The sequence below is a fragment of the Hydra viridissima genome, unplaced genomic scaffold (assembly GCF_058129835.1).
Source record: "Hydra viridissima isolate aposymbiotic clone 2 unplaced genomic scaffold, HvirCarnegie_v1 scaffold_1, whole genome shotgun sequence".
In the NCBI taxonomy this organism is placed as follows: domain Eukaryota; kingdom Metazoa; phylum Cnidaria; class Hydrozoa; order Anthoathecata; family Hydridae; genus Hydra; species Hydra viridissima.
In genome coordinates this window covers 31,394,866-31,421,715 of record NW_028324300.1, presented here as the reverse complement: position 1 = coordinate 31,421,715, position 26,850 = coordinate 31,394,866, and the positions used below count along the sequence as shown (strand labels likewise).

The 26,850-nt window shown below is 30.2% G+C and overlaps 1 protein-coding gene, 1 long non-coding RNA gene and 1 pseudogene across 2 annotated transcripts in view; 2 read left to right on the top strand and 1 right to left on the bottom strand.

Moving 5' to 3' along the window:
• The window catches only part of LOC145192628 (FAS-associated factor 1-like), a 92,395-nt gene extending 84,693 nt beyond the window's left edge, over window positions 1–7,702 (top strand). The window contains exons 15-20 of the mRNA XM_090094845.1: window positions 1,002–1,090; window positions 1,178–1,258; window positions 2,624–2,689; window positions 2,915–3,049; window positions 5,795–5,872; window positions 7,453–7,702. Of these exons, the coding sequence (XP_089950971.1) occupies window positions 1,002–1,090; window positions 1,178–1,258; window positions 2,624–2,689; window positions 2,915–3,049; window positions 5,795–5,872; window positions 7,453–7,533 (530 nt within the window). The 3' untranslated portion in view covers window positions 7,534–7,702. The remainder of the gene's footprint in view (window positions 1–1,001; window positions 1,091–1,177; window positions 1,259–2,623; window positions 2,690–2,914; window positions 3,050–5,794; window positions 5,873–7,452) is intronic.
• Window positions 3,621–5,969, bottom strand: LOC149894528 (uncharacterized). The gene is made up of 3 exons (XR_016454694.1): window positions 4,577–5,969; window positions 4,280–4,442; window positions 3,621–4,114 (listed from the first exon to the last, which is right to left on the bottom strand). It is a non-coding gene; the product is annotated as an uncharacterized LOC149894528 (long non-coding RNA).
• A 15,464-nt stretch (window positions 7,703–23,166) lies between the features above and the next one.
• On the top strand, window positions 23,167–25,456 carry LOC149894527 (uncharacterized; annotated as a pseudogene).
• Window positions 25,457–26,850: the final 1,394 nt, after the last annotated feature.

The following is a 26,850-nucleotide window of genomic DNA, read 5'->3' as shown; positions in this document are numbered from 1 at the left end:
GCTGTTATTAAAGCTGTACTTAAATCTGTACTTTTTTTATTAAACTGTATTAAATCTATACTTTTCTTATCATTTTTCATATCTCCTATTATTCAAAATATACATTGTTGTTAAATTAAAAGCTTGATTTCCTATTTTAAAACTAGTGACCCGTTAAAAACTACATCCATAGCACTGCGAAAAAAATACAAAATAAACATCTTTAAGAGTTTGTAAATTAGTAAATATTACCTTGGTGGATTAGAACAAGTCTAACATTATCTAGAAATAAGATAATTGCAAACTTAAAATTAAATTATTAAACAGTTGGAGGTCATAATGCATAAGTTGAACCATTTTTAACACTAAAAATTTGATTTGCATTCTCTTTTTGAGGATTTTATATTGTAAAAGAGATAAATTTTTAATTAAATTGTCATCTAGGATGTTTAGAGATACTGATTCAATCATTGTTTAATAATCTCATTGACATTAGTGGAACCCAGAGCTGGAAGTTTACGCGTGTAGTGTTTAAGCAGGTATGTGTTTTTAAGGGAATTCTACCTGTAGTCATCTCTTCAAATCAATAATTCTGGATGTGTAAATTTGAGAGCACCAGATTTTGAAACCTCAATCTGTATAGTCAAAAACATTAGATAACTTTGCAACATGGTGATGACATGCTTTGCAGAATTTTTCCTAGCTGGTGATGCATGTTGTTGTTACATGACTCATGTTGCTTATGCAACAAGTTTAGGACTTAAAGCTGTCATATGGTATGATTTGTCATATGGTATTTGAAGATTTGTGGTCACTTTGCCTCTACCTTACTTCACTTAGGTTAAGTCTTAGATTAGTCTTACTTCACCTTAGATTAAGCTAGGTTTACTTTACCTTTTTTGTGTATATACTATGTAAATTAAATTTAGCTTTGCCATATAAAATTTTATGGAATATGATTTATTATATTTCCTGTACAGAAAAGTTCAACATATTTTTCTATTACTTTAACCTTTTTTCAGCAAATACTTCTCTGGATGAAGTTATGTCTGCTGTAATGACTGCTTATGAAACTGCACAACAATCTCAGGATATAGAACTTAGAATAGAGGTATATTTTAATGTGCAAAAAGAGATAACTTTTTTTGGTATTTTTTCGCTAATAATATTTTTATTGCTCTTAATATGTATTATTTAGAACGATCGTCTTGCTAGAGATGCAGAAAAACAAGAACAAGATGCTGCTTTTTATGCTTCTTTAACTGCTGATAAAGCAAAAGTAAATTTTCAAACATTTATATTACTTTAAAGTTTTCCTAAAAAATAAAATTTGTAAAAATACTGAAGAGAGCTATACTAACTCATAAACTTTTATAGAGTATCTTACAATAATTTGTAAGCATAGTTTAAATGTTTTTTAATATCACCTTATTTATATAGAGAGTAATAACAAAAGCATAGGTAACCTAGGGCAAAGTGAGATGCTTTTTCAAAAATGAGTCCATAATTTAAATAGAAGTCTTTATGCAAAAAAAAAAGAGAGAGATTTGCAAGTTACTAGCCTATTATATTACTTAAAAATCACTCAAAGAATTGTGGCCTATTATATTACTTAAAAATCACTCAAACTGCTGTTCTGTCATACTTTCTTCAGAATTTGGTGCAAATTGACAGACTAATTTTGGAAAAATATTGCCATTAGAATAATATCAGGATAAGATCAAGACAGATTAAAAACAAATATAAAGTAACAAATGAAAACTTAACATGCTATTCATACTTCTAGTAAAATATATTTTTATAAAAAGCAAATTTTATTTATTACAGTATAAACATTACAAAATATCAATTTGTGTATTTTCTTTAACATAAAAGACAAAAATCAATATCATGTTTTATAAATTTCTCAAATGTTTTTTTTTTGTTTTTTTGTTTTTGTTTTTGTTTTTTTGTTTTTTGCTTTTTTTTTGTTTTCATTATAAATAATCTTTTAGAACATAGAGATAATATAGAGAACAAGTTATGTACTTCGCACATTTTCTCTTTAGAGGATTAAGATTTTGAATTTAAAGTATATCTTAAATAAATTGAATTGAGTTTGATGAAATTCTTGAGGTAGAGATGAATTGCTAGTATTATTGATATCAATCAAAAGGTTCCTCAGATGCTCATTCACTAGAACATCCAGATTAAATGGCACAATTTGTTTTATTTAAAAGCTGGAAGTACCATTGGAAACTCTGAGTAATGCATCATTGAAAAGTGCTTTCTGCATGAGTTTGCATCCATTTCATGCATGTGATTAAAAAAGTTTTTTTTAAAGGCTTAAAAAATCAATGGCCTTATAGTTTGAGTCTGTGCAATCAATTTTTACATTTGTATATGAACACTCAATTAGATTTATACCTTTTGTATGATGGCCAATCAAATCAATACACATTTTAAACTTAAATGCCTTCTTTCACAAATATTTTGCAAAAGCTACTTTAAAGAACAAAAGACAACTACCCCTGTGTTTTACTTTGCTGCAGGTTATCCTAGTATGAACTATAACTCTGCTACATATACTATACTTGTACTTTAAAATGACTTGAAACCATTTTAAATAAAATATGGTGTGATTATTAACTGAATTTCTTAATAGGTTGCTGCTGAGCATGCACGATTTCTTTTAGAGCAAGAAAAATACAAAGAAGCTCAGTTGCAAGAGGTTGCACATTAAGTAGTTGCAATTTTTTTGCCAGACATTAAACTATGCAATGTTTAAATATAATCTTTATGATTTATTTTTTTAAAATAATTATAATTAAGGTTGAAATGATTCCAATGTATAACTGCAAGTACTATGGTTTCCTGGATATATTATTGGTTGCTATTTGCCGTTATTTTCTGTTTATGACATTCTAGTTAGAAATTTTTAACTTTATTTGTATAGGTAGAACGTTTGTCATGCTTAGAAAAGCTTCCTGCAGAACCAGCTGAAGGAGAACCCAATGTAACAAATATAATATTTCGTTTTCCTGGGGGCGAGCGTGAGTCAAGGAGATTCCATGCAAATGAACTTCTGCAGGTAAAAAACCATAGATGTGTCATATTAAAAGTATATAATTATATTTAATCTTTACATTTTTACAATTGCAATGAACACTCTAATTAAGAATTTATGATTCTTTTATCAAATATTAAAAGGACAGTAATCTATAATACTGAAAAGGTGAATTTCTAAAAGATTTTTTTTAAGTCCAAGATTACAATATTTTAAATTCAGAAAAGTTGATTCAGAGAAAAAATTACAGCTGAAAAGAAAAGAAAATTGGATTTTTTTTATCTGAAGTTGTAGATCAGATTACGAAGCTATGAGATTGTGCTACTTTAAAGTTAATAAATGCTTAAAAAAAGAATAAACTTAAGTCCCATTGAGGAAAGTTTATTTGGGTGATCTTAATACCTTCTTGAAAGTGTTCAATGGGAGGCAGGGTTGGTACCCAAAAACCCAAACCCAAAAACCCACCAAAAACCCAACTTACTGGGTTTTTGGTCTCAAGTTTTTCATTTATAACTTTTTCGTTCATAAATTAGTTTCTATTTAACACTATAGGTTAGATACTGCTCAAAAATTGTCCTAATGATAATAAAATAAGGAACTGAGTATTATATATTTCATAAATGAGACTTTTTTTTTCCCTTGGAACAGCAATATTTAAAGTTAAAAATTTAAAACAATGTCATCAAACAATTTCATCATCAGTAATTGTGCATCTTGATCTTAAATGTCTGTAAATTCGTACAAGCATTTCAGCTTTCTTTATTTCTAAACGATTTCTAATTTTGCTCCAAATCATGCCAAAGGATGAGAAAAATCTTTCAATGGATTCAGAACTAGCTGGGCAAGTGTGCAAGTGCCATAAAAACCTTGCAAAATTTGCAGGTAATTTTGAAGACTTAGACTCCTTCATTTCTATAATTTTCCACCAATTTGTTGCTGATGTTGTGCTTTTTACACTATCATTAAATAAATATGTCGGAAAACAATTAGCATCTTTTAGTTTAAATGCATAGTAGCCAGGCATAAATTCAGGATAGATTTCATTCAACCATTCCTCAGCTTCTTCTTGACTTCTATTCTATGTTCTTCCTAAGAAAATATTGAATATATTATCATATAAGTATAATATATCATTATATAAGTAAGGGTATAAGATTAGTAAAGTTAAATGGAAATCTTCTGGGAACTCTATTATTTGTTTAAATTTGATCACATTCAATTTTTTAATTTTTTTACAATTTTATAGTATGTTACCTTCATATTTTGGATCTGTTAAATTAGCCAGAAAATGACATGGAATGATTGCTTTCTTAAACCTCTTTAAAAAATCATCTTTGTACAGAGCCAATTTTTTATCATGTATGAGGCTTTGCCAAATCTCAACTGCTTCAGACAATGTTGTATCATCTGCCTGCAACTACAGAAACACAATAATTTAGTTTATAATTATGTAAATAAAGTTATTGGTGTCAGAAATATGTAGTTTTAATATATTTACTATAATCAAATTTAATACACCTAGCAAATAAGTAAGTAAACTAAAATATAAACCTTATCTAATGCAGCACCAATAATTTTTAGTTGTGCTTGTAAATTAATTGCTTCTCTCTGTATTGACAGATTGTCAATTAATCTTCTGATTGAAGGATCAATGGACTCCATATGCTCACCTCTAATGGCAACATAGAGGGAATGATTAGATATGTATGTCTTTATACAATCTCATTGGGAGTTCCACCGAGTATCATTGGGTAGCTGTAGCATTAATCCACCTTTTTCAATTAACCACCCCTATAGAATAATTGTTTAATGAAATTCAACAAAGAAATGTTAAAAAATAATCTTTGTGTACATTAGCTAGGATCTCTTTTGCCATATTTATTACTTAGGCCTATATCATTAACACTGCTGTTTTATTTCATAAGATTGCATCACAAAATATGATCAGTAAGTCAATAACAATCTAAAATTTGGTACATACATGTGGTTGGTGATGATTACAAAAATATTTATGAATTTCTATAATATTCTTTATTATGGACTTTGAAGAGACATCCTTTTGAACTAAGTTTAGAAAATGAGCACAGCAACCATATTTTTGAAAATAGCTTTTAGATAACTATAAGTTAATCCAACTTTGTCACTAAAGATTTGTATCAAACTAGAGATTTGGTTTTAGCAAAAACCCAAAAACCCAGTTGGGTAGGGTTTTTGCCAACCCTGATGGGAGGTATTCAGAAAATTTTTTTATTTGCATTTACAATTTTTCAAAATTTTTTTAAAAACCAACAGGTAATCAATATCATTGATTAAGTTAACAGAAAGTAAGTTAAGCTCATTTGAGCAATTAACTTAATTTCCAAAAAATGAAAAGCCTTGTTTTTTTAGAATTCTAAATACAGACAATCAATTTATTTTTTATGAAAACCTTTGATAGACACAGAATTTAAATCTAAAGTTTGATCATAACTTTAATCATTAAAGTATCGTCAGATATCAATAAGATAGTTTGTTGATCTTTAAAATCAACTTTTGTCAAACAACAGGAGATTGAAACTTAAAATAATTCATGTAAAAATCTGTAGGTTCAAAAATTTATTAAAAGTTTAACTGTGATGTTTGCTTACATCAAAAACTTTTAAAAGTAATGTAAATTTTTGTAAATTTCACTAATGTTTGTTCTAACTTTTAGGTTGGTTAGGATTTACAAGAAAAAAAAGTTTTTTCAATGGTAGTTATGAAAATTTATTATTCTACTTTATTTATTAGGTTATGTTTATGTACCTTTCATCTAAAGGTTTTAACAAAACCAATCATCGATTTGTCACAAACTTCCCCAAACGTGAGGTGAGTTAGATGAGGTTTTTTATTTTACTCTAATTTATCTTTTGAAAAGTTGTAAATTTCATTTCTTTTTTATTTTTTATATACTCTACTCTTAGATATCTAAGGATAGAGTATATAAAATATAAATTTGTTTTTTATGTAATTCTGTTTAACTTAATGCCTTCAAAATATGTAAATTTTCTTGTAAAAAACTAAGTAACCATAATCAATATGGTTACATTTAATATTTCAGTTCACTATAAAGTCAACTAAAATGTTAATTATAACCATATTTCCTATAACTTAAAATATATTTTGTGTATTTAAAATGTCAATATTTTGTGTAAAAAAATTTAATTTTCAAATTAAGAATTTTTTTTATATCTCTGAAAAATATTTGATATTTTAGATGTTTTTTTTTTTAAATATTTTCATTGTAAGATTAAAGGTTTTTTTAAACAAATACAATAAGCAATATTTACTTAAAAACTAAAGAAAAATGAATGACATGTTTAAAATATAATTATGTTCTCACTGAAATATAAATTTGTTTATTCAAAAATAAAGAGCTTATACAACAAAAGAATTTAGAAAATGCCATCTCAAATTAATAAAAAAATAAGGAGTTATCTGTAAAACATGTTTGTGAAAAATTCAAGTTTACTGAAAGCCTTAGAGATAACTTAAATGACTGTTATCCAAAAAGTACTGAAATACTTTTGACAGAAGAGGAAATAGAACTGAGAAAATATATTTTAGACTGCAGATTTAGAGGAATATAATATTGATTTACAAATTTTTGATGTTTTGCTAATGAAAATTTTTTAAAGGATCCAGAAATTCATGATTTTCCCAATCATTAATTGTTCAATCCATTTAGACCTCTTCATCCAGATGTTGTTATTATGAGAACACCTCAAGCTTTTTCTAGAATCAAAAATCTTATAAAGTATTAAAAGATTTTTTTTCTATATCTTGACATTTATGAACAGTACCCAAATATAATTTGATGTTAATTCTCATTCAAGGACTAAAAACTTAAATTTCTTTTTTATTGCCATCATAATTGTGTTACATTATTTTTAAAAATACTTATAATGTGGCTTTTTTCCACATTCCAGTGTGCATGTACTTCTGCTTAATATGGGTTCAGGCTCACCAAGACAACAAATTTACAAGCTATTTCTTAATATTTAAACAGTTTTAGTTAGGCAAAATTAAGCTAAATTTGTTATAATTTTTTCATCTTTAGTTTAAATATTTAAAGTAAGATTCAAATAAAAAGCTGTAAAAAAAAAAAAAAAAATTTTAAGAAAGCGAAACAAAAATATTTGAAGTAAACTGTATGCACTGTATTTAGTCGTTACTCTGTAGCAATAGTTACACTGTGATCAGCGATTGAAATGGAAAAAAAGATTTACAAGAGGTGAAAAATTGCTACAAGAGTAAAAAAAGTGTTACAATATTTGTTGACAATGGGCTCTGTAAATTTATATGCTTCAATTACTTTGTAGTAAATTAAAATTCACACCATATCATTCTGAAGTGTTCTAAAAAAGCCTTTCTTATTTATTTTACTTGTAATTTGTTTTACATTTCAGTTTACAAAAGAAGATGCTAATCGAACATTTGAAGATATGAAACTTGTTCCTCGGACCTCCGTTTTTGTAGAAGAACTATGACCTTTTTTATTAACAATGAATATGTATAGAATCTCTTTTTATCGCATATTTGTAAAGTTTTGCTTTAGTCTCGAATTCTAGTTTTTGGAAAAAAAGTTACTTTTTGTCAAGCGTTTTATTTATGAATCTGTAAATAGTTTAATCGTTAATAAACAAGAATCTGTGCTAATGTCTTGGTTTAAAACAAGTTTATTTAAAAAAGAAACTTAATTCTCTTTTTAATGCACTAATTAAAATTTTCATGTAAGTTAGGAAAATAGTATTTTAAAACCATTTGGTTATGTGTGTGTAGTAGAGAGTGACACGGGGACAGAAACTATTCCCATTCCTACGACATTCTGTCACCGCGGAAATAACTACTGATCTGTTACCCCGATCAGTAATAGATCAGTAGCTATTTCCGGGGTTGGAAAAAACTTTACGGTAATTTCCGTTCCCCCCGGTATTACCGTAAAATTTTTTCCAACCCCACCGTAATTATGAAACCGGTTGTAAATATCAAAAAATTCAGCAAGTTGAGTTGGCTAAAGTTTCTTGAAAACCATGAAACAACAAAATGACATTACCAGTTATTCCAGAAAAAAAAAAGTTAAATCTTTTGAGTTAATTAAAAGAAATTACAAAACAATATAATAATGAAAAAAATTAGGACGAAGGAACCCCTGTGTTAAAGCGGAATCTGCCAGGAATAATTACAGACTCCAATATTTAAAGTAAGTTAGTTGAAAGGTCTTGGTGGTTGTAACGTTGCACTGTGTTAGTAAAGGAGCTTTTGGAAGGGTTTGTGCATGTGGTGAAGTTGAAGCCCTATCGTTAAGCGCTATCGCTATAGGTTATCATGAAGCCCTATCGTTTATAGGTTTGTATCTTACATGAGACTAATACAAAAAGTCAATCAAAACAAATATCCAAGCATCAAATACTTCTAAAAGAATAGCTTAACATTTGTTCAGATAATAACGCTACACAATTACTAAAACTGACTGAAAAAAGAAAACTAAAAATCATTTAAAGTATCAAATGTATTCTTAGTAGTTGTGAATCGAGAAATGTTTAGTTTCGATAAAAAGTTTTTAAAAAGCATATAGCTTAGTTGAACGAAATAGATCCGTGGTAGATATATCGAACACATTACACGGCATACGGTTGTAAAAAATGTGATTTAACATATTTGTCATCTGAAATAAAGCTTTTGATGGAATGAATAACTTAGTGTGCATTGGTCATTAGAATGTAAGACCCTATATCTGTTTACATCGACTGCACTTGTAAACCCTTTTTAATTGAAGTCATTAATCTCTACAATCGAGAGCTTACTAAATACCATTCTAAAAGTAAACTTGTTCTGGCGATGTTCATTCACGCATTTCGTATTTCTTACCATAACTAACAGGGAAAAAATTTTACAGGGAATAAGACTGTTTGTTCGATGTTCATTCACGCATTTCGTATTTCTTACCATAACTAACAGGGAAAAAATTTTACAGGGAATAAGACTGTTTTAACAAATTAAGAATAACACAGTGTTTTATAGATTATGTAGTTTCAAAGAAAATATCATTTGAAATTATTTTAATGTATGTTAGGAAAACAATTTACTTTTAACGTTGCATAGAAAATGTCTGTCTAGTTGAAGTGAGTCTAGCGTCTAGATGAAGTTGATGAAGTTGATGAAGTATCGAGAAATATATTTCTGATTTAAACAATTTTAAGGAACATTAGGAAAAAATTAAAAGCATTCAAATTGTTATTTATAATGAAGTTGTTAAAAAGTTTAAGATTCAATGGACGTATTTATTCTAACCTTATTATCGACTAAGGAAGTTTCAAAATTTAATAGAATGAAGCCTTGACATGTATCTTTTAGGCAAAAAAAAATAGATGTAAGATATCCTTTATCTGTCCAAAGATATAGCTTTTAAAATAGGAATCTCGCCTTTGAAAAAACGGCTGAAATATAGCAGCTTTTTGTGGTTTTTAAAGATTCAAAGTTACATCAAATAACTAATTTAGTAACAATATCATAAGACTAGTGGGTATGGGATTCTATGATTGTTAGACTTCACACTTGTGTGTACTTTGTCTGCAAAAAGAGTACTTTTTTTGTCCAGGTTTGTAAAAAATATGGGGTAAAAAACACATAGTTAGAGGCATTTTTTCTAATTGTTCTGAATTTAAAACACGTAAAAACCTCTTTATAATTTAGTTGTTAAACCCACTGGTTTGCTTTGCTGTTTTTGTTTAAAATGATTGACCAAATATTGGATATAATAACAACTTTTTTTCATATTGTTAAAATTACTTGAGAATTGTAAGTTCAAAAATAATTGGTAATTTGAAAAATAATTTCAAAATTAATGTTAGAATCAATTTTTTTTATATAAATCAAATATGTTTAACCTTGATGTGCTTTTTTTCTGGTATTGAAGTATCTCTAAAATCTTTTATTGCTTTGACCAAGTTTGTTCTACTATTTAAAAATGTGAAAACAAATGCTTCTTATTTTCCGGGAGAAGCCACAATATCAAGGTTATTACATCTAAGCAGTCAACAGCCTAAACAACTAAAAAGATTTTTTACTACCACACGCTTGTTCTGAAGTTATTTTTCAAAGATCCGTTTTTTAAACCACTGAAATGCCATATAAAAGAAAAACTCATCAAGATTGTCGGCAATCTGTATGCTTCTTCTGTTTTTCAAAATGTGACAGGCATATTTCTAATTTTATCAAGGACAGAATACAAGGTTGTTTTTTTTTTGAAATCCCATTGATTTTAAGGATGATAGTAAGGGTTTGCGTATCGCTTCATTTCTGTATCGTTATCATTCCGATATGATAGCGGAAAAAAAGTGTCATCGGATTGGCAAGAGTTCCAGTATATACCGAAATTTAAACTAACTACAATACCGAATAAAAATTTTTTTACCGATTTTTTGTCGTAATTATTCCGATGACACTTTTTTTTTTCCCGTTATCGTATCGGCATAATAACAATATGGAAATGAAACGATACGCAGACCCTTAGATGATAGAATTCCATAGGGCATATGCAACTCCTGCAGAGCAATGGTACAAAAGCATGGCAAAGGAGATAGAAACTTGCCTCTTCCCAAGCTACATGACTTGAGCAAAGTGATTATTAGACCACACACCAGAGAACTTGATTCTTGTAATTTTTTAAATTGCCAGGTTGGCCAACTAAAAGGACATTCTACAAAGCTCGCTTTTTCAACCGATCAAGGTTTGAAAGAATCATCAAGTAGCTTTAATAAACTATGCTCAAACTGTCTCAGTGTAGTCAAAAGAGGAATAACACATGATTGTTCACAAGCCACCAAGTTTGAAAACTTAAAAAAAAGGATACAACTGATTCCAGAACTACAGAAAAAATTGCGTCCTCTGCAATAACTCAAAAGGTATCCTCTCCACAGGGCATAATTAGGTTGAGCAGAGAAAGTGGTAAAGCTTTAACTAGTACTCCAGATCCCTCCAGAGCTCAGTGCATATGAAGAACTTCTCTAATTTCTTTGGAGATGGTTCAAGTTCAAATAAAATATTGGTTTTTCAAATAAAAAGATGCAAGAACTGGCTGTAACATTAAACAAGACTACAAATTCAAAAATTTTTGTAACAAAATTTAGGGAAAATTTTACAATGGCTGTTCGAAAAGTTGAAAGTTTATTCAAAGTTTCCAAAATCTCACTTACAAGGCCATCAACAAAAACTGATTATTTGGCGAAGGTTCACTGCAAGAGTTTTGGGCATTTTTATAACTCAATTCTCAGAGTTAGAACAATCACTTCACCGCCTCTCATCAAATTAAGTATTGATGGTGAAGGATCTTTCCTCAAGTTCAGCTTGAGTGTTATCTCCAATGGTGGATGTCAAAATGCAAAAACAAATTTAGCCTCAAATGTCAAAAGCTTACTGACTGTAGAACATGGGAAAGAATCAAGTGCCAAGCGTCAGCTGCTTGTTATTGTTGCTGAAAATGTTTCAGAAACTTATGAAACTTATGTCAAATAAGTTTATTTGGGAAAATTGATGTGCCTTTCTTTATTGCATGTGACATGAAGTTAGCTAATATCATCTGTGGCATTCAGTCTCATTCAAGCACACACCCTTGCTGTTGGTATGATGTTAAATCTAGTGATCTCAAAAAACAGGGAACTCCAAGAAACTTCAGATCCATTAGAATGCAATACAAAGCATTCATTGAGAAAGAGAATGGAAAAATGTGCGAAAAAGATTTTCATGAAGCTGTTCATAACCCATTGTTTGACCAAGAAGATATCAAACAAGTTATTGAGTTTATTCCCCCAATAGAATTTCATCTTCTCCTTGGAATTGTAAATCATCTTTACAAATCAATGCTAAAGATATGGCCTAAAGGCTAAGATTGGCCATTACTTCTCAAATTGAAATTACAACCTTATCATGGTGGAGAGTTTGTTGGGAATGATTGTCATAAGCTTTTGAAGAATATGGATGTTTTGCAAAGTATTGTTGAAAGAGAAAAGGCAGACGATATGCTTGGTTTTATGAAAACATTCCAACATCTTAAGAGTGTTGTTAGTTCCTGTTCTGGAAGGACATTAAATACTGCATATGTTCAACATATCGATGGCTCCGCGCAAAATCGGACTATCTGCAATCTCTGCCAAAAACAAAATTGGCATATCTGCAATCTCCGCGTAAAACAAAATTGGACTATCTGCATTTTCCGCCAGCTTTATATTTGAATCTGCATTCTCCGGGCGTTCAAAGTTTTTATTGCATGAAATTATGCGTAAAATATGTTAGGACTACAAAATTATAGATGTTTTTAGATAAGTTTTGTTTGTATGTTAAATTATAATTTCTAAAGTTAAAAGTTACCTAAATGTGACTATAATTTAAATTCAAGTAATTAATATTGTCTATTACAAATGTGATGATTTATTATATTGGATATACTGTAAAAGTAATAAAAGCCTGATATTCAGATCAATGTGCAAGTTAAGGATATGTTTATTTAACCGTACGGTCAATAACCAAAATTTCACCATTCGTTCAATAACCGGATACCCGGGTACCCACCAACTGTGTAGTGAAAAGAACAAAACTATAATGTTCAAAATTTATTGTGAAAAAGAGAAGTTTTTTTTTCTTTATTAGAAAGTAATAATACTATAAGTAAATAATCGTATTGAGTAATGGATAATACAATGGATGATGGATGGAGTTATGGAAATACGATGGATAAATTAGGTTTTCAACGGTAATGAGTAATTTCTTTGTTTGTTTTTTTTGAATAAATTGTTTTGTACTTTTAATCAAAAAATAAAATAATAAACTGAAAACTTTTTTCAATAGAAATGTTTTCGAAATATTTGATGGTGAAGAGTCTGGCAATGGCCACGTGTTGGATAGTGACGATGATGATTTTTTACCAGAGAGTGAAGTGGCAGCTTCGGATTTTGATGATACTGGTAATTTACAATTCATTTTCTATTATGCAACAATGATTTTGAAATATAATGTTTTATATATTATGTATATTTTTATAAGAAGTTGATGAGAATGCACTCGGCGAAGATGAAGAAAGTGAAATAGAAGATGATGATGAAGAAAATGAAGAAAGTGAATTAGAAACGTCAGTTAGTGGGCCAACTATGATACCAAAAGATGGTACTAAGTGGGCTGAGATACCAAAAAGTGAACATCAAGTTGCAAGGCATAATATTGTGCGACAGAGGTGTGGGCCTAAAAGAAATACGAACATGCTGTCAATTCTAGACACATTCAAATTATTTTTCACTCCAGAAATGGCTGATATCATTATACGTCATACGAATAAAAAAGCAAACTTAACATATACAACATATAATGAAAAAAATCCAATGAAAAAACAACTAGTGTGGCAAAATCTTGAACTTCAGGAATTTTATGCATTCCTGGCTATTTTGATAACCTCTGGTGCTAACAACTCAAATACTGACAATACAAAGGATATGTGGCAGTCGTACTCATATCCATTGTATCGTGCAACAATGGGCATCAATCGCTTTTGGAACATCATTCGTTTTATTCGATTTGATGATGCTAATACTCGTACTCAACGCATGGAGATTGATAAAGCTGCTCCAATACGAGACATTTGGACAATGCTTAATAGTAATGTAGCAAAACATTATAACCCAACAGAGCACCTGACCATCGACGAGCAACTTTACCCATATCGGGGTCGAACTAAGTTCACTCAATATATTCCATCAAAGCCAGCCAAGTATGGAATCAAAGTATGGTGGATATGTGATGCAGAAAACTCGTATCCCCTCACAGGTCAGATTTACACTGGAAAATCAAGTGCCGGTCGTGAGAAAAATGTTGGTGAGAGAGTTGTAAAAGACTTGGTAGTACAATACAAAGGATCCGGTAGAAACATTACAATGGACAATTACTTCACTACTCTGTCATTGGCAAAATCTTTACTATCCTGGGATCTAACAATTGTTGGCACTTTAAAGAAAAATAAGACATGCATTCCACCAGCAATGACTGCATTAAAAACACGAGAAGAACTATCCACCGTGTTTGGCTTTCATGAAAAAGTAACCATGTGTAGTTATGTGCCCAAAAAAAACAAAGCAGTGATTATGCTATCATCAATGCATCAGGTAGCAAAGATCGGTGATGATGCAAAGAAAAAACCAGAAATTATTGAATTTTACAACTGGTCAAAAGCTGCTGTTGACACAATGGATAAAATGCTTGGTAGATACACTACTAAAAGATTAACTCAAAGATGGTCTCTAGCATTTTTCTACAATATTCTCGATGTTACCTGCCTTGTAGCATATATCCTTTATTATGAGAATAATAAAGTGCTTCCAAAAAAATCATATGAGCGACGATTGTTTTATCGGCAACTGGGCAGAGAGCTGTGTAATCCGTTTGTTGAAAAACGTTCGCATAATCCACAAATCATGAGACAGTTTACTACGAAAGTGGCAATTGAAAGTTTTTTTGGTCGAGCAATAAATCCATATGTGCAACCAACAGCATCTAAATCTTCTAAACCCCAGGCATAACTCGATTCAACCAGAAGGAAAAAGATTACTGGGGTATGCCATGTTTGTCTCACCAGCGAATTTAAAAAACGTCGCAAAACTCGAAAATCATGTTCGATATGTAAGTTCCCTATTTGTGATGAGCATTGTGTTTCAACCACGACATGTGAGGAGTGTGTTAAATAATTAACTTCTTTGTTATTTTTTATGGCAATGTGTTTAAATAAAAAAAATACTTTAATAAACAGTCTTTTTATTGTGTATAAACCCAGCTTTCATTTATAATAACTTAAGTGAGTACCGGGGTACCCGGTTATTGAACGGAGGAGGTATCGAGTTTGATAGTTAATAACTGCTATTGAATGATTGATTCCAAAAAATTTTGACAAAAAAGTGGTGTCAAACTACTTCAACTTTGGGGATCCGAGCAGTCATAAAAATATTTTAAAGGGAAGTTAACAAATTCTACTTTGGAAACTGGAATGGATACCCGGGTACCCGGTTATTGACCAGACGGTTAAAACAGCAGTTTTTTGTTATTTTGTAATTATTCTTTTATAGAAAAATTACAGCTTTTTTTGATTGTATCATAGCTATTACTATCATAGTAAAAAAATTACAAACCTTTTTTATATATCATTACATCCCAAAGTCTTGGATAAGTAAAAATTATCAAATATAATTGGACCAAAATTGTTTGATCATCACTACAGTTGAGGTGACATCTGATTAAACCAATGTTTAATGGTTTAGAGCTTAAATCCAACTGAAACTTAGGTTCAGTTTGATTTTGATCCTAATTATTGATAAACCAAGTTTAAGAAAAGTTGGAAACCATAATGTTTAATACTCATGCATGAGTTTTTAACTAGTTTGTGTTCAGTTAAGTAGCATCTCCAAAAAAGAATGGTTTTAAGTAGACAATAAAGAAAACTCCACATAGTTTGATTGCTTAATGAACAAAAATAGGTTAATAACAATAATTTTGTTAGGTACGATCTAGATTACTATATATATATATATATATATATATATATATATATATATATATATATATATATATATATATATATATATATATATATATATATATATTTATATTTATATATGTGTGTGTGTATATATACGTGTATATATAAATATATGTATGTATATATATATATATATATATAATACATATATTTATATATACATACATATATTTATATATACACGAAATTATTGTGATATATGTGTATATATATATATATATATATATATATATAAATATATATATATATATATATATATATATATATATATATATATATATATATATATATATATATATATATATATATACATATATCACAATAATTTCGTTAGTTAGGATCTAAGTTACTAAATATATATACATATATATATATATATATATATATATATATATATATATATATATATATATATATATATATATATATATATATATATAATAAATAAAAAGGGTGTCTGCCAATATTTTAAGGGTGTCTGCCAATATTTTAAGTTGGATTTCCCTAGCTTTTCCTTGATATTTACCTATTTCTCGTTTAGAAAAATGCTCTTCAACTGCAAAAATATAAACAATAATACAACCCACATTAAATATATCAAGAGAAGTTCATAAAACTATCTGCCAAATAAACTTTTAGATTACGTGAACTATATACAACTTATTTAAGTTATATAAGTTTGATAAAGACTCATCTTTCCTGATTTTTCTAAAATTTAACCTAATTTCTCTGATAATACCCTGATTTTTTTGAAGATATCCGAATTCCCTGGCATTTCCCTGATTTGGCAGACATCCTGTATATATTTTGCGTATAAAGATCTTGCGTATAAAGACCACTTAGCAACATTGCAACATAAAATAACAAGAATATAATTTGATCTAAAGTTATTAGTCACAACAACAAGGCTAAATAAAATTGACAAAGTATGTATGATGAATTTAGCAATTAGTATGTAACATAACAATGTTTTGTTACATATGCTATATTATTATTAACAATAACATAAGTTATTTTTAACATATTTATCTTAACTAAAACTACTTGATTACTCACAAACTTAATCAAGTTATGATCAAGGTTTTGTGTTTAAATAATCGCTATTAATAAATGTTTAAATAATCGCTATTATTTAAAAAATTGTAGAATTTTATAAAAAACTTCAAATATTTAAAGAAACACCACCAAAAATTTATGCACCCGAAAAACGCAGATTAGGGTGTATCGAAAAACAACTTTTTTTGAATTTAAAATTGTAATAGAGCGGAAAAGTTGCATAATGCTATAAAAAGTAATTGTGCCAAAATTTTTTGTATACTTTTTATGTCTTCAGTTCGCGCTAGGGTTTTATTTTTCTTACAAAAACACGTTTCCTGACCTTTTTTATAAAATAAAAATAACAAATTCTATGCATATACTAGAGTTGTATTAGAGTTTAAACATTACACAATGATCAGGTTAGAAATGGTTACAATTTTTCAGAAAATATTTTAATGTCTTCAGTTGCCGCTAGAGGGCTGAGTTTTTAAGAAAAAACACAATTTTTACTTAAAACAAAGTAATTTTAACTATGTTGTTGATGCTTTCACTTGTTGTCACTGTTTACGTCATTTATTTCCATCACCATCAGCATTATTTACCACAAGTTATGTCTATAATCAAAACATTTATTTATTAAATATTCAGATAAAGAGCAAAAAGTACATGTTATAATTTATTAGTTCTAATTTACATCTGTTTATTACTAAAATAGATTGAAATCAAAGAAAATTTTAATGGCAAAAATGTCTTCTGCTGCAGTAACAACAAGAAAAAAGTCTTCTCGTCCTATCTTCGGTTCACCAGCAGACTTACGTGAAAATTTCTTGCCAACATACAAACATGTCATGCTAAGTTATCTTTTCCCAATACAGAAAATGAGAGTTGTGGAAAACAACCTTCTTTGAAAGAAATATCGGAAAATTTGGTGCACAAAATAGAAAATTTGTGGAGTAAACCATCGATACCTACTGTGTCTCATAAACGCATTGTAAAAATCTTTCTTGATTACAATCAAAAGTATAGAAATATTATGAAGTCCGTTAACAAAACAAAACAAACAGACAAGTTAAAGTCCAAAATAATAACATTTCAAAAGCATGCAGAAAATACTTTATTTGACGTTGCAGCATGCAAATGCCTTGATTTTTCTAAATGCATCTGTGAAAAAGTAAAGAAGGTACCAGAGAAAGAACATGATTTCCTCAGCGATCAGAGATTTATGAGAATTATGTATATGGAAAGACTCGATATTCAAAGTACTTTAAGATTACGGCGAAAAGAAGCAAGAAAAAACAGAGTAAACAGCCCCTTACTGTCTAACCCATCAACACAGTCTTTAGCTATTACAGGTATTGAAGCTCAAGCAATATCATCAAGCCACATTCAGAATTCAAGTTTTTATTCTATATCTAAAGATTCTGACTCTGATGACACTGTGATTTGGAATACTGACTCAGAATCAGAAGCTGATTATTTAGACACAGCTGAAAGCCGCTAGCGAAAATGGAACGGAAAATATAAAACTGAACAAATGAGATCACCGTTACTATCCTTAGCACAAGCCTGCGATAGAGTAGGTGTTTCAAGCAGAGGTGCTGCATTTATAGCGTGTGCTGTGCTGGAAGATATGAACATAATTTCAAAAGGAGACAAATCTAAAGTAATTGATAAAAACAAGATTCAAAGAGAACGAAAGAAAAACAGACTTAAAATGCAACATTTATACCATGAAAGTATTCAAATGTTAGGTTTGTATTTTGATGGAAGAAAAGATACAGCATTAGTAATTGATACAAACAAGGAGAAAAATATACGAAAAACTATAAAAGAAGAACATGTAGTTTTAGTACAGGAACCAGGTTCAAAGTATCTAGGGTATGTAGAGACTGCATCAGGGCATGGTTACAGCATTAAGACAAGTATAAAAGCATTTTTAACTCAAAACAACATTCATACATCTAAGTTAGTTGCCATGAGTTGTGACGGAGCAGCTGTCAATACCGGATTTCTTAATGGTATTGTTGCTTTGTTTGAATTAGAACTAAAAAGACCTGTTCACTGGTTTATCTGTCAAATACATGCGAATGAACTGCCTCTACGGCATCTAATTCAAAAACTAGACGGACCTAGATCAGGACCTAACGGATGGTCTGGACCAATCGGAAGAGAAATTAAATTGTGTAATACCTTGCCAATAGTCAACTACATTCCTGTCAGTGTCACATTGCCAAAAATAGACAAAAAATCTCTTAGTTCTGACTTAGATCTGATATTGCAAAGCAATATCTACAGGTTATTGTCCAAACGCTTTGGCTAACCGAAATCCTGGAAAACTTAACTATGCCAGGTGGGTGACCACTGCAAACAGAATATTGAGGTATTATGTTGGATGTAGCGAACTGTCACACAGGCTGAGAGAAATAGTTGAGTTTGTTATTAAAGTTTACTGCCAAATATATGGTATGCCAGTAATGAAATAAAAAGTATCATCGATCCAGTTATACAAAGGAATGGTTTTTTTGCGCATCCAGAAAACATGCTTCTTGCTATGATATCGGATACTCGCCCAAATAAGAGGAAATTGGCATTACAACTGATAATGAAAGCAAGTTCGATGAAAACAAACAAAGTCCGAAAGTTCTCTATACCAGAAATCAATTTTAAAGCAAAAGACTATGTAGATCTAATTGATTCGAAAAAATGTGAACTAAATGAACCTCCGATTACCACTCACATTTCAGATGAAAATCTAATTGAATTGTTACCAAATGTTTATCTTCCAGATGCGCAGCATTTTCCATGCCATACTCAAGGAGTAGAGAGATGCATTAAACTTGTAACCGAAGCTTCAGATCAAGTTAGCGGTTTGGCTAAAAGAGACGGCTTCATTCGTGCAAGACTTGCATCGCAAAAAGTGCCTTTATTCAACACAAAAAGACAGTTTGAGACAGATCCAAACGAATCAGATAGTTGAACTTTATTACAGCTAAACTTTAAACATTTTTCCAAAATATTTTCCACATAACTTTAATTGTACATTATGGACTGCAGAGCTTGTTTGCCAAAAACTCATTAAGCAGTGTTTTTTCTTAAAAACTCAGCCCTCTAGCGGCAACTGAAGACATTAAAATATTTTCTGAAAAATTGTAACCATTTCTAACCTGATCATTGTGTAATGTTTAAACTCTAATACAACTCTAGTATATGCATAGAATTTGTTATTTTTATTTTATAAAAAAGGTCAGGAAACGTGTTTTTGTAAGAAAAATAAAACCCTAGCGCGAACTGAAGACATAAAAAGTATACAAAAAATTTTGGCACAATTACTTTTTATAGCATTATGCAACTTTTCCGCTCTATTACAATTTCAAATTCAAAAAAAGTTGTTTTTCGATACACCCTAACGCAGATAGTCCAAAAATGTATCTGGCTTAAATGCAGATAGTTCAATTTTGTTTTACGCGGAGATTGCAGATATGCCAATTTTGTTTTAAACGGAGAAAGCAGATATGCAAAATTTGTTTTCCGCGGAGATTGCAGATAGTCCGATTTTGCGCGGAGCCATCGATATCAAAGACTTTAAGAACTCATATCTTCGACTCCCAGTTTCAGTCACCCCAAAAGCCTATGCAGTGTTCAAAAGCCTATGCAGTGAAAAAAAAGTATGGTAACCATGTTCCTGAATTTATTGCTCTAAAGGGTACAGCATTGGGCATTTTTAGTGAGCAATCAACAGAAGCCTTGCATTCAGTCTTCAGTGCTCAATAGACTAGGTACAAAAGAAACCCTGATCACCCTGGTTATGAAGGCCAGTTACTGAAATGTGTTACTGACTATAACAGCAAACATCTTTGAATTAGATTTTTTAAATAATCCATTTTTTTTTAAACAGCCAAACAGTGATTTCTAGAATTTCATTCTAGAAATACTTGATATAACATTTGTTGATAAGAAATATTCTTGTCTGAAATTTTTGTTTATATTATAAACTATATTCATTTACTTACAGTTTCATAAAATATCATAAGTTTACAAAAAATTAATCAGAAGTATATATCTTATTTTGCAAGTACTAAATAAAAAATATCTCAACAGCAATTAGAAGAAAAAGTGATCAACATCATAACACCACCATAAAGTAAATTTTTTTTAAAGGAAATCATTTCATGTCAGTATGTGTTTTTTCAATGGGAGATTAACATTAAATGGGATTTTCTTTTGTTTGATATTTTGTTTTTTACCCCATATTTTTTACAAACCTGGACAAAAAAAGTACTCTTTTTGCAGACAAAGTACACACAAATGTGATGTCTAACAATCATAGAATCCCATACCCACTAGTCATATGATATTGTTACTAAATTAGTTATTTGATGTAACTTTGAATCTTTAAAAACCACAAAAAGCTGCTATATTTCAGCCGTTTTTTCAAAGGCGAGATTCCTATTTTAAAAGCTATATCTTTGGACAGATAAAGGATATCTTGCATCTATTTTTTTTTGCCTGAAAGATACATGTCAAGGCTTCATTCTATTAAATTTTGAAACTTCCTTAGTCGATAATAAGGTTAGAATAAAAACTTAAAGCATCCGTTGTCTCTTTTTAAAGAGGCTTTTAGTGCCATACCCTATACTTTAGGTCCCTGTACACAAACCACAAGTGTTAGAGAGCTGATTTTTTGTCAGTTTATAGCCAACACATATATGTAAAGAGTTTTTTCTTTTTTTTAAAAAACTCCGTAACCCAAAAGTGAAAAAACAAAACAAAATAGATTTACAACGGGGCTCCGAGTGCGATTAGTAGCGCAAAGTGCCATAAAACTTTAAATGTGTTTTTTTCTTTGGCTATAGAGATTAGATTTTAATTTTTACATCTGGTGATACCTGAGACTTTGCAGATTAATGCCCCATCGGTCGTTTTTTGGGTCCTCAAAATTGAGGTTGGGACCATTTTTGGATAATTGTATCATGCGATGTGTCGTCTGTTAGACATCTTTGTTTGAAAAAGCCGTATCGTTTTAATGAATAAAAAACAAATTTTCTTCTTCTTTAAGCGCATTATTCTTTGTCTCTATTTTTCAATAAAAATTAGGCTAAACTCTTTTTTTAAGAACTTAAGTATTTTTGAAGTATTTTTACTATTTTTTCAACGTTTTTCAACTATTTACTTCTATTTACCATTTTTACTGTAAGGATAAATTATTTTTAATGCCTAAGCCGTCAAAATTAAATTAAAAAATGAAAATAAAAATAATTTAAACAAATTAAAATCTTATCCTAATTTTATCATTCAAAATATGGAAAATGGGAATTTTTTTTTTACAGTTGATCTTTTTTTAAACATGGAAAGAGGTGTTTTGATAAAACTCTGACAAATTAAATATAAAATGGAAGATTCTTTACTCAAAAGTCCATCTGACATAGATGATAAGCTATATAATGTATCAGATGATAATGATGACGAACCTGAACCATCTAGACGACAGGTAATGTTACACCTGGTAATGTTAAACAAATCCAATTCCTCTTCAAGGTGTTCGGAAGTGTTCGGCCTATGTAAGTTCCGAAGTGTTCGGCCTACGTAAGTTTCCAACTCGAGTTTGATATTCAGGTTATAGCATGTATGGTTAAGATCTTTTCAAATGTTGACACAGAAAGGGCTTCAATCCCTTCTTACATTTTGACACAGAAAGGATTTCGAGTCATGGAGTACAATTACAGCCGTGCTGTAATTGCACTCCATGACTTTGTACTCAATGCATCAAACATTTAACAACGTTCTCCAGATTCAAGCTTCCTCTACTTTACAAATATGTTAAGGACTTTGTGAGCCAGCAACCGCATATCTTCTTCACCCTACACTACATCGATGAGAGCTTTAAACTTACAAAGATCAAAAACCTTATTGAGAATTTCACAGCAATCACCACCTTCTCGAACAAGTCCTCATTAGCCGAATAACATCTTGTTGCTACTTGCAAAGAGATGAAAAGTATGTTAATTTTTTATATCTAATAATGAATATAAGTGACATAGTCTAGTCAAAATAAGTCTAAAAAAGGGCTAACCTGGACAAAATTTGGATATAAATGAATTTGGTATCATTTGAAGCGTAATTTTATCTACTTTAATATATCCAAAATCCACCAAAATTCATTTTGGGCAAAAAAAGTTATAAATATTATTGTTGACCTCACTTTGTAGATTTTTTTTTAAAAAATAAACTAAACCCGTACGACTTGCTGTCAATAAATTGTCATAATTCAGCGAAAAATGACGCGATTCATATAATATTTTTAAAAAAATTTGGTTTACAAATTATAAAAATGTAAAAATTAATTACATAAAATGATGACACCATCATTTTTTACTTTAATACCAGCATAGCATGCTCAAAATGCACTAATTTTTCTTTTCAAATAATATATTTTGTGTACTTGGTAAACTGTAGAGCTGAATTTTGACCATGACTATACCAATACTTCCTAGGAAGCTCATAAAGATTCCACATCTTTATGAGCTTCCTAGGAAGTATTGGTATGGTCATGGAGGGATCAGGGCTGAATAGATTACTGGAACTTATTTATGCAAACAACTCTGTCACGCATATAATGACTGGTAAAGCAGTAGCTAGAGCACTAAGAGCTCACTTCTTAGTTGAGTCTACCTTAATGAGTCTACTTTTTAAAAAAAGCCCCAAAGATGATGCTGATAGTTCTCTAGAAAATATGTATCAGGATCTGGTCTAAGGAAACATGGATTTGGAAGTGATAAACAATAGTAGTGAAGTTATAAGATTCACAAATCTTATTGAAAATTTAAAAACACAGCTTTCCCATTCATCCAGAACAGCAAAACTATGGTTGCAATATCTTGAATACATTAGCATTATCAAAATGTTCATCAGAGCAGAGAGAACTGGGAACTGGCACGAACATCTGGAAGCCACCAGGCTGATGCTTATTTATTTGCCGCAACAGGGCATATAAACTATGCCAAAAGTGCTCGGTTGTATCTACAATCTATGCACTCACTTAATTCAGAACATCCTTGGCTTTACTGTAAATCAGGTTACCATTGTATTAGACGCACAGATCGATATTGGGCTGGTCTTTGGCTGGATTTAGTAATTGAACAGTGCATGATAAAATCAATGAAAAGCAATGGAGGCTTAACTAGAGGAAGGCGTATGTCAGAGTCTACAAGGAATCTTTGGGTCAGTAACTTGCACAAATGCGGAGCAATCCATGATTCCATGTCAACATTGACAAAGCATCGTTTTGAGAGCAGTCAGCAACATTGTGAATCTGGTGAGTCTCGGCGAAAAAGAGATACTAAAGATTTTAAAGCATTAAAGGAGCAGCTCGAGCTGTTTAACCCATTTGAATTTCAAGACTCAGGACTTCAATGTATATTTACTAGCCTATGTGTTGATAAGAATGATGAAATCAATTGTGATCAAGCAGAAAATGTGGGTTTAGAGATTCAAAACAGTCTTAATAATATTGCAATCAATCAAGCAGCTATCAAGCATTCAAAGCAGGTCAAGACACTTGCCAAGTTGATGCCATCTGTTAAAGTTAATGGCGATGCAGTCCACGTAGATCCTAATGTTTCGTTCCAAAGACTAATCATGCTAATTGAGAGGGTTGAAGATTTGACTGACTGCTTCGAATATGAATTAACACCGGAGCCCACATCTCTCTTCAAAGATGGATTAATGAGGAAACCAAACAAAGCAGAGCTTGGTAGAGAACTCATTAAGGATTCAACAATTTTAAAAGTGAATAATGACACAACCTATATTCTTGACGGCGGAGCTTTGCTGCATCGAGTTTTTTGGAGTCTCCCAGCTACATATTCAGACATTATTGAACAATATTGTACATATATTACAAAAAAGTATGGTAATCATACTTTAATTATTTTTGATGGTTACAAATCATCCATCAAAGATCAAGAACATCAAAGGAGAGCAAGAAAGTCTATCAACATTGTATTCCAACCAAAAAACCAAGTGAACTGCAAACAATCTGAATTTCTATCAAACAGCAATAACAAAACTGCTTTGATCAAAGCATTGGTAATAAAGCTAAGAGAAAAAGGTCATATAGTAGTGGAATGCGAAGGAGACGCTGACAGAACCATTGCTACAAAAGGAATTGTGCTTGTACAAAATGGAAAATGTGTGACTATCATAGCTGATGATACAGACATTCTTGTTATGCCGGTTCACATGTGGGATCAAACCATGTGTGAGATTTTTTTGCGCCGTTAAGCTAAAATAATTATGAAAAAAAAAATACGGAAACAATTATCATAAAGAATGTTACATAAAGTTTATCATATCACGTGAAAAAATGTTTGTTGTTTATCCATGCATGGAGTGGATGTGATACTACCTTTGCGCTTTTTAGTCAAGGAAAGATAGCTGTACTGAAGTTTATTGAATCGAATAGTGAGTTCGCTCAATCTTTATGTACAGTATTCCAAGATCCTTTTGCAACACAAGATCAGGTAGCTAATGTTGGAATACAAGTGGTTTTGAACATATATGGTATGCAAGACAATGATCATATTTTTTTTTATTGATTTATAATACTGTTTATTTTATAATTATACGTCCACATTGTTTTGCAGAGGTTTAATTTAGCTCAACTATTACTATAGGTGAAAAAAATAAACAAGTCTCGCTAGCACAACTAAGGAAACAAAAGTATATGAGAATGGTGGCAACTTCCAAAAAAGGAATTCAGCCAGAACGACTACCACCAACTGAAAGCGCGATCAAGTACCATTCGTTTCGAGTGCATTTACAAATTCAGCAATGGTTGGGAGTCAATATGGATGAAACAAAGTGGGGATAGAGAAGGAAAAAATGACGTTTTAGTACCTATAAAGACAGACAATGTAGGTATACTGGAGCAGCAAAATAAACCACAAATGCCGATTTTACTTTCAAAACGGATTTCTTGAAAATACTCATTTTTCAATAAACAATCTAAGTTTAAACCAGCTCCCAAAAATAGTTTTAATAAACTTTTCAACTTAAGTATTTTTTTATTCAGGATCCTGCACCAATTCACATTCTTAACATTATAACTGCGGCACTAATACTAAAACACCATGTGGAAAACAATGCCAATGTCGACGTCATGGAATAAATTGCATGACAGCCTGCGGACAGTGCCAAGGTTTGGAGTGCACAAATGCACCAAAAAATGACGTCAATATCGATGACAGCGAAAATGAATATGAAAGTAGTGAAGATGGAGATGGAAACATTTTTGAAAAAATGTTTTTTTTTTATTTGACTTTTGATATTATTTCTAATTATATTAGTCGAGTGTAAAAAGCACTAATATTTAAACCTTAAATGAAAAATTATTCAACAGTAGTTAAAAATATATTTATTATGAAAGAAAATATTTCAAAAATGCTTGTTTTTTTAAATAGTTATACTAATAAACAAGTTTTTTTTATTTCAGTCTCAATATCAACTATATATCTAATAAATTTTTAAGTAAAGGTGTGTTAATATACTATAAGTATTAGCCTATGTAAAAAATATTGTAAAAAAACTGCTGACATCAGCATTTAAAAGATTTCTGAAGCACATTTCATTTTTTTAAATTTTAACACATTGGGCTATATCTGCGCAAAATTTCATAAAGACTAAGCAACTTTATAACAAGTTATTACAACTTATTGACAGTAGACACGACGGTTTTTTTTTGTATTTTCAATAAATTTGAATAAAAGTGAGGTGAGCTAAAATAATCATAACTTTTTTTGCCCAATATGGATTTTGGTGGATTTTGGATATGTTAAAGCAGATAAAATTACGCTTCGAATGATACCAAATTCATCTTTATCCAAATTTTGTCCAGGTTGGACCCTAATTTGACTAGACTAACAATCTAATTACCAATTACAGTTCTTAAAGTTCTAAAAATTTTGAAATCTCTAAATCAATCCTATTTTCTATCACTCTTCTAATCATCATAAAACGCCAAAACTCCTTTCCATTTTGGTCTTCATGATATTAACAGCTGTTCATACACATCTAATGCCGATTTGACACAAAGTTGTTCAGGTTTATCATAAATTCTGACAATTATCTCTTTTACAGCTGTAATATTTTGACTTGATTGCTCAGTTTTCTCTTTGTTTTTACCTTTTTTCAATAACTT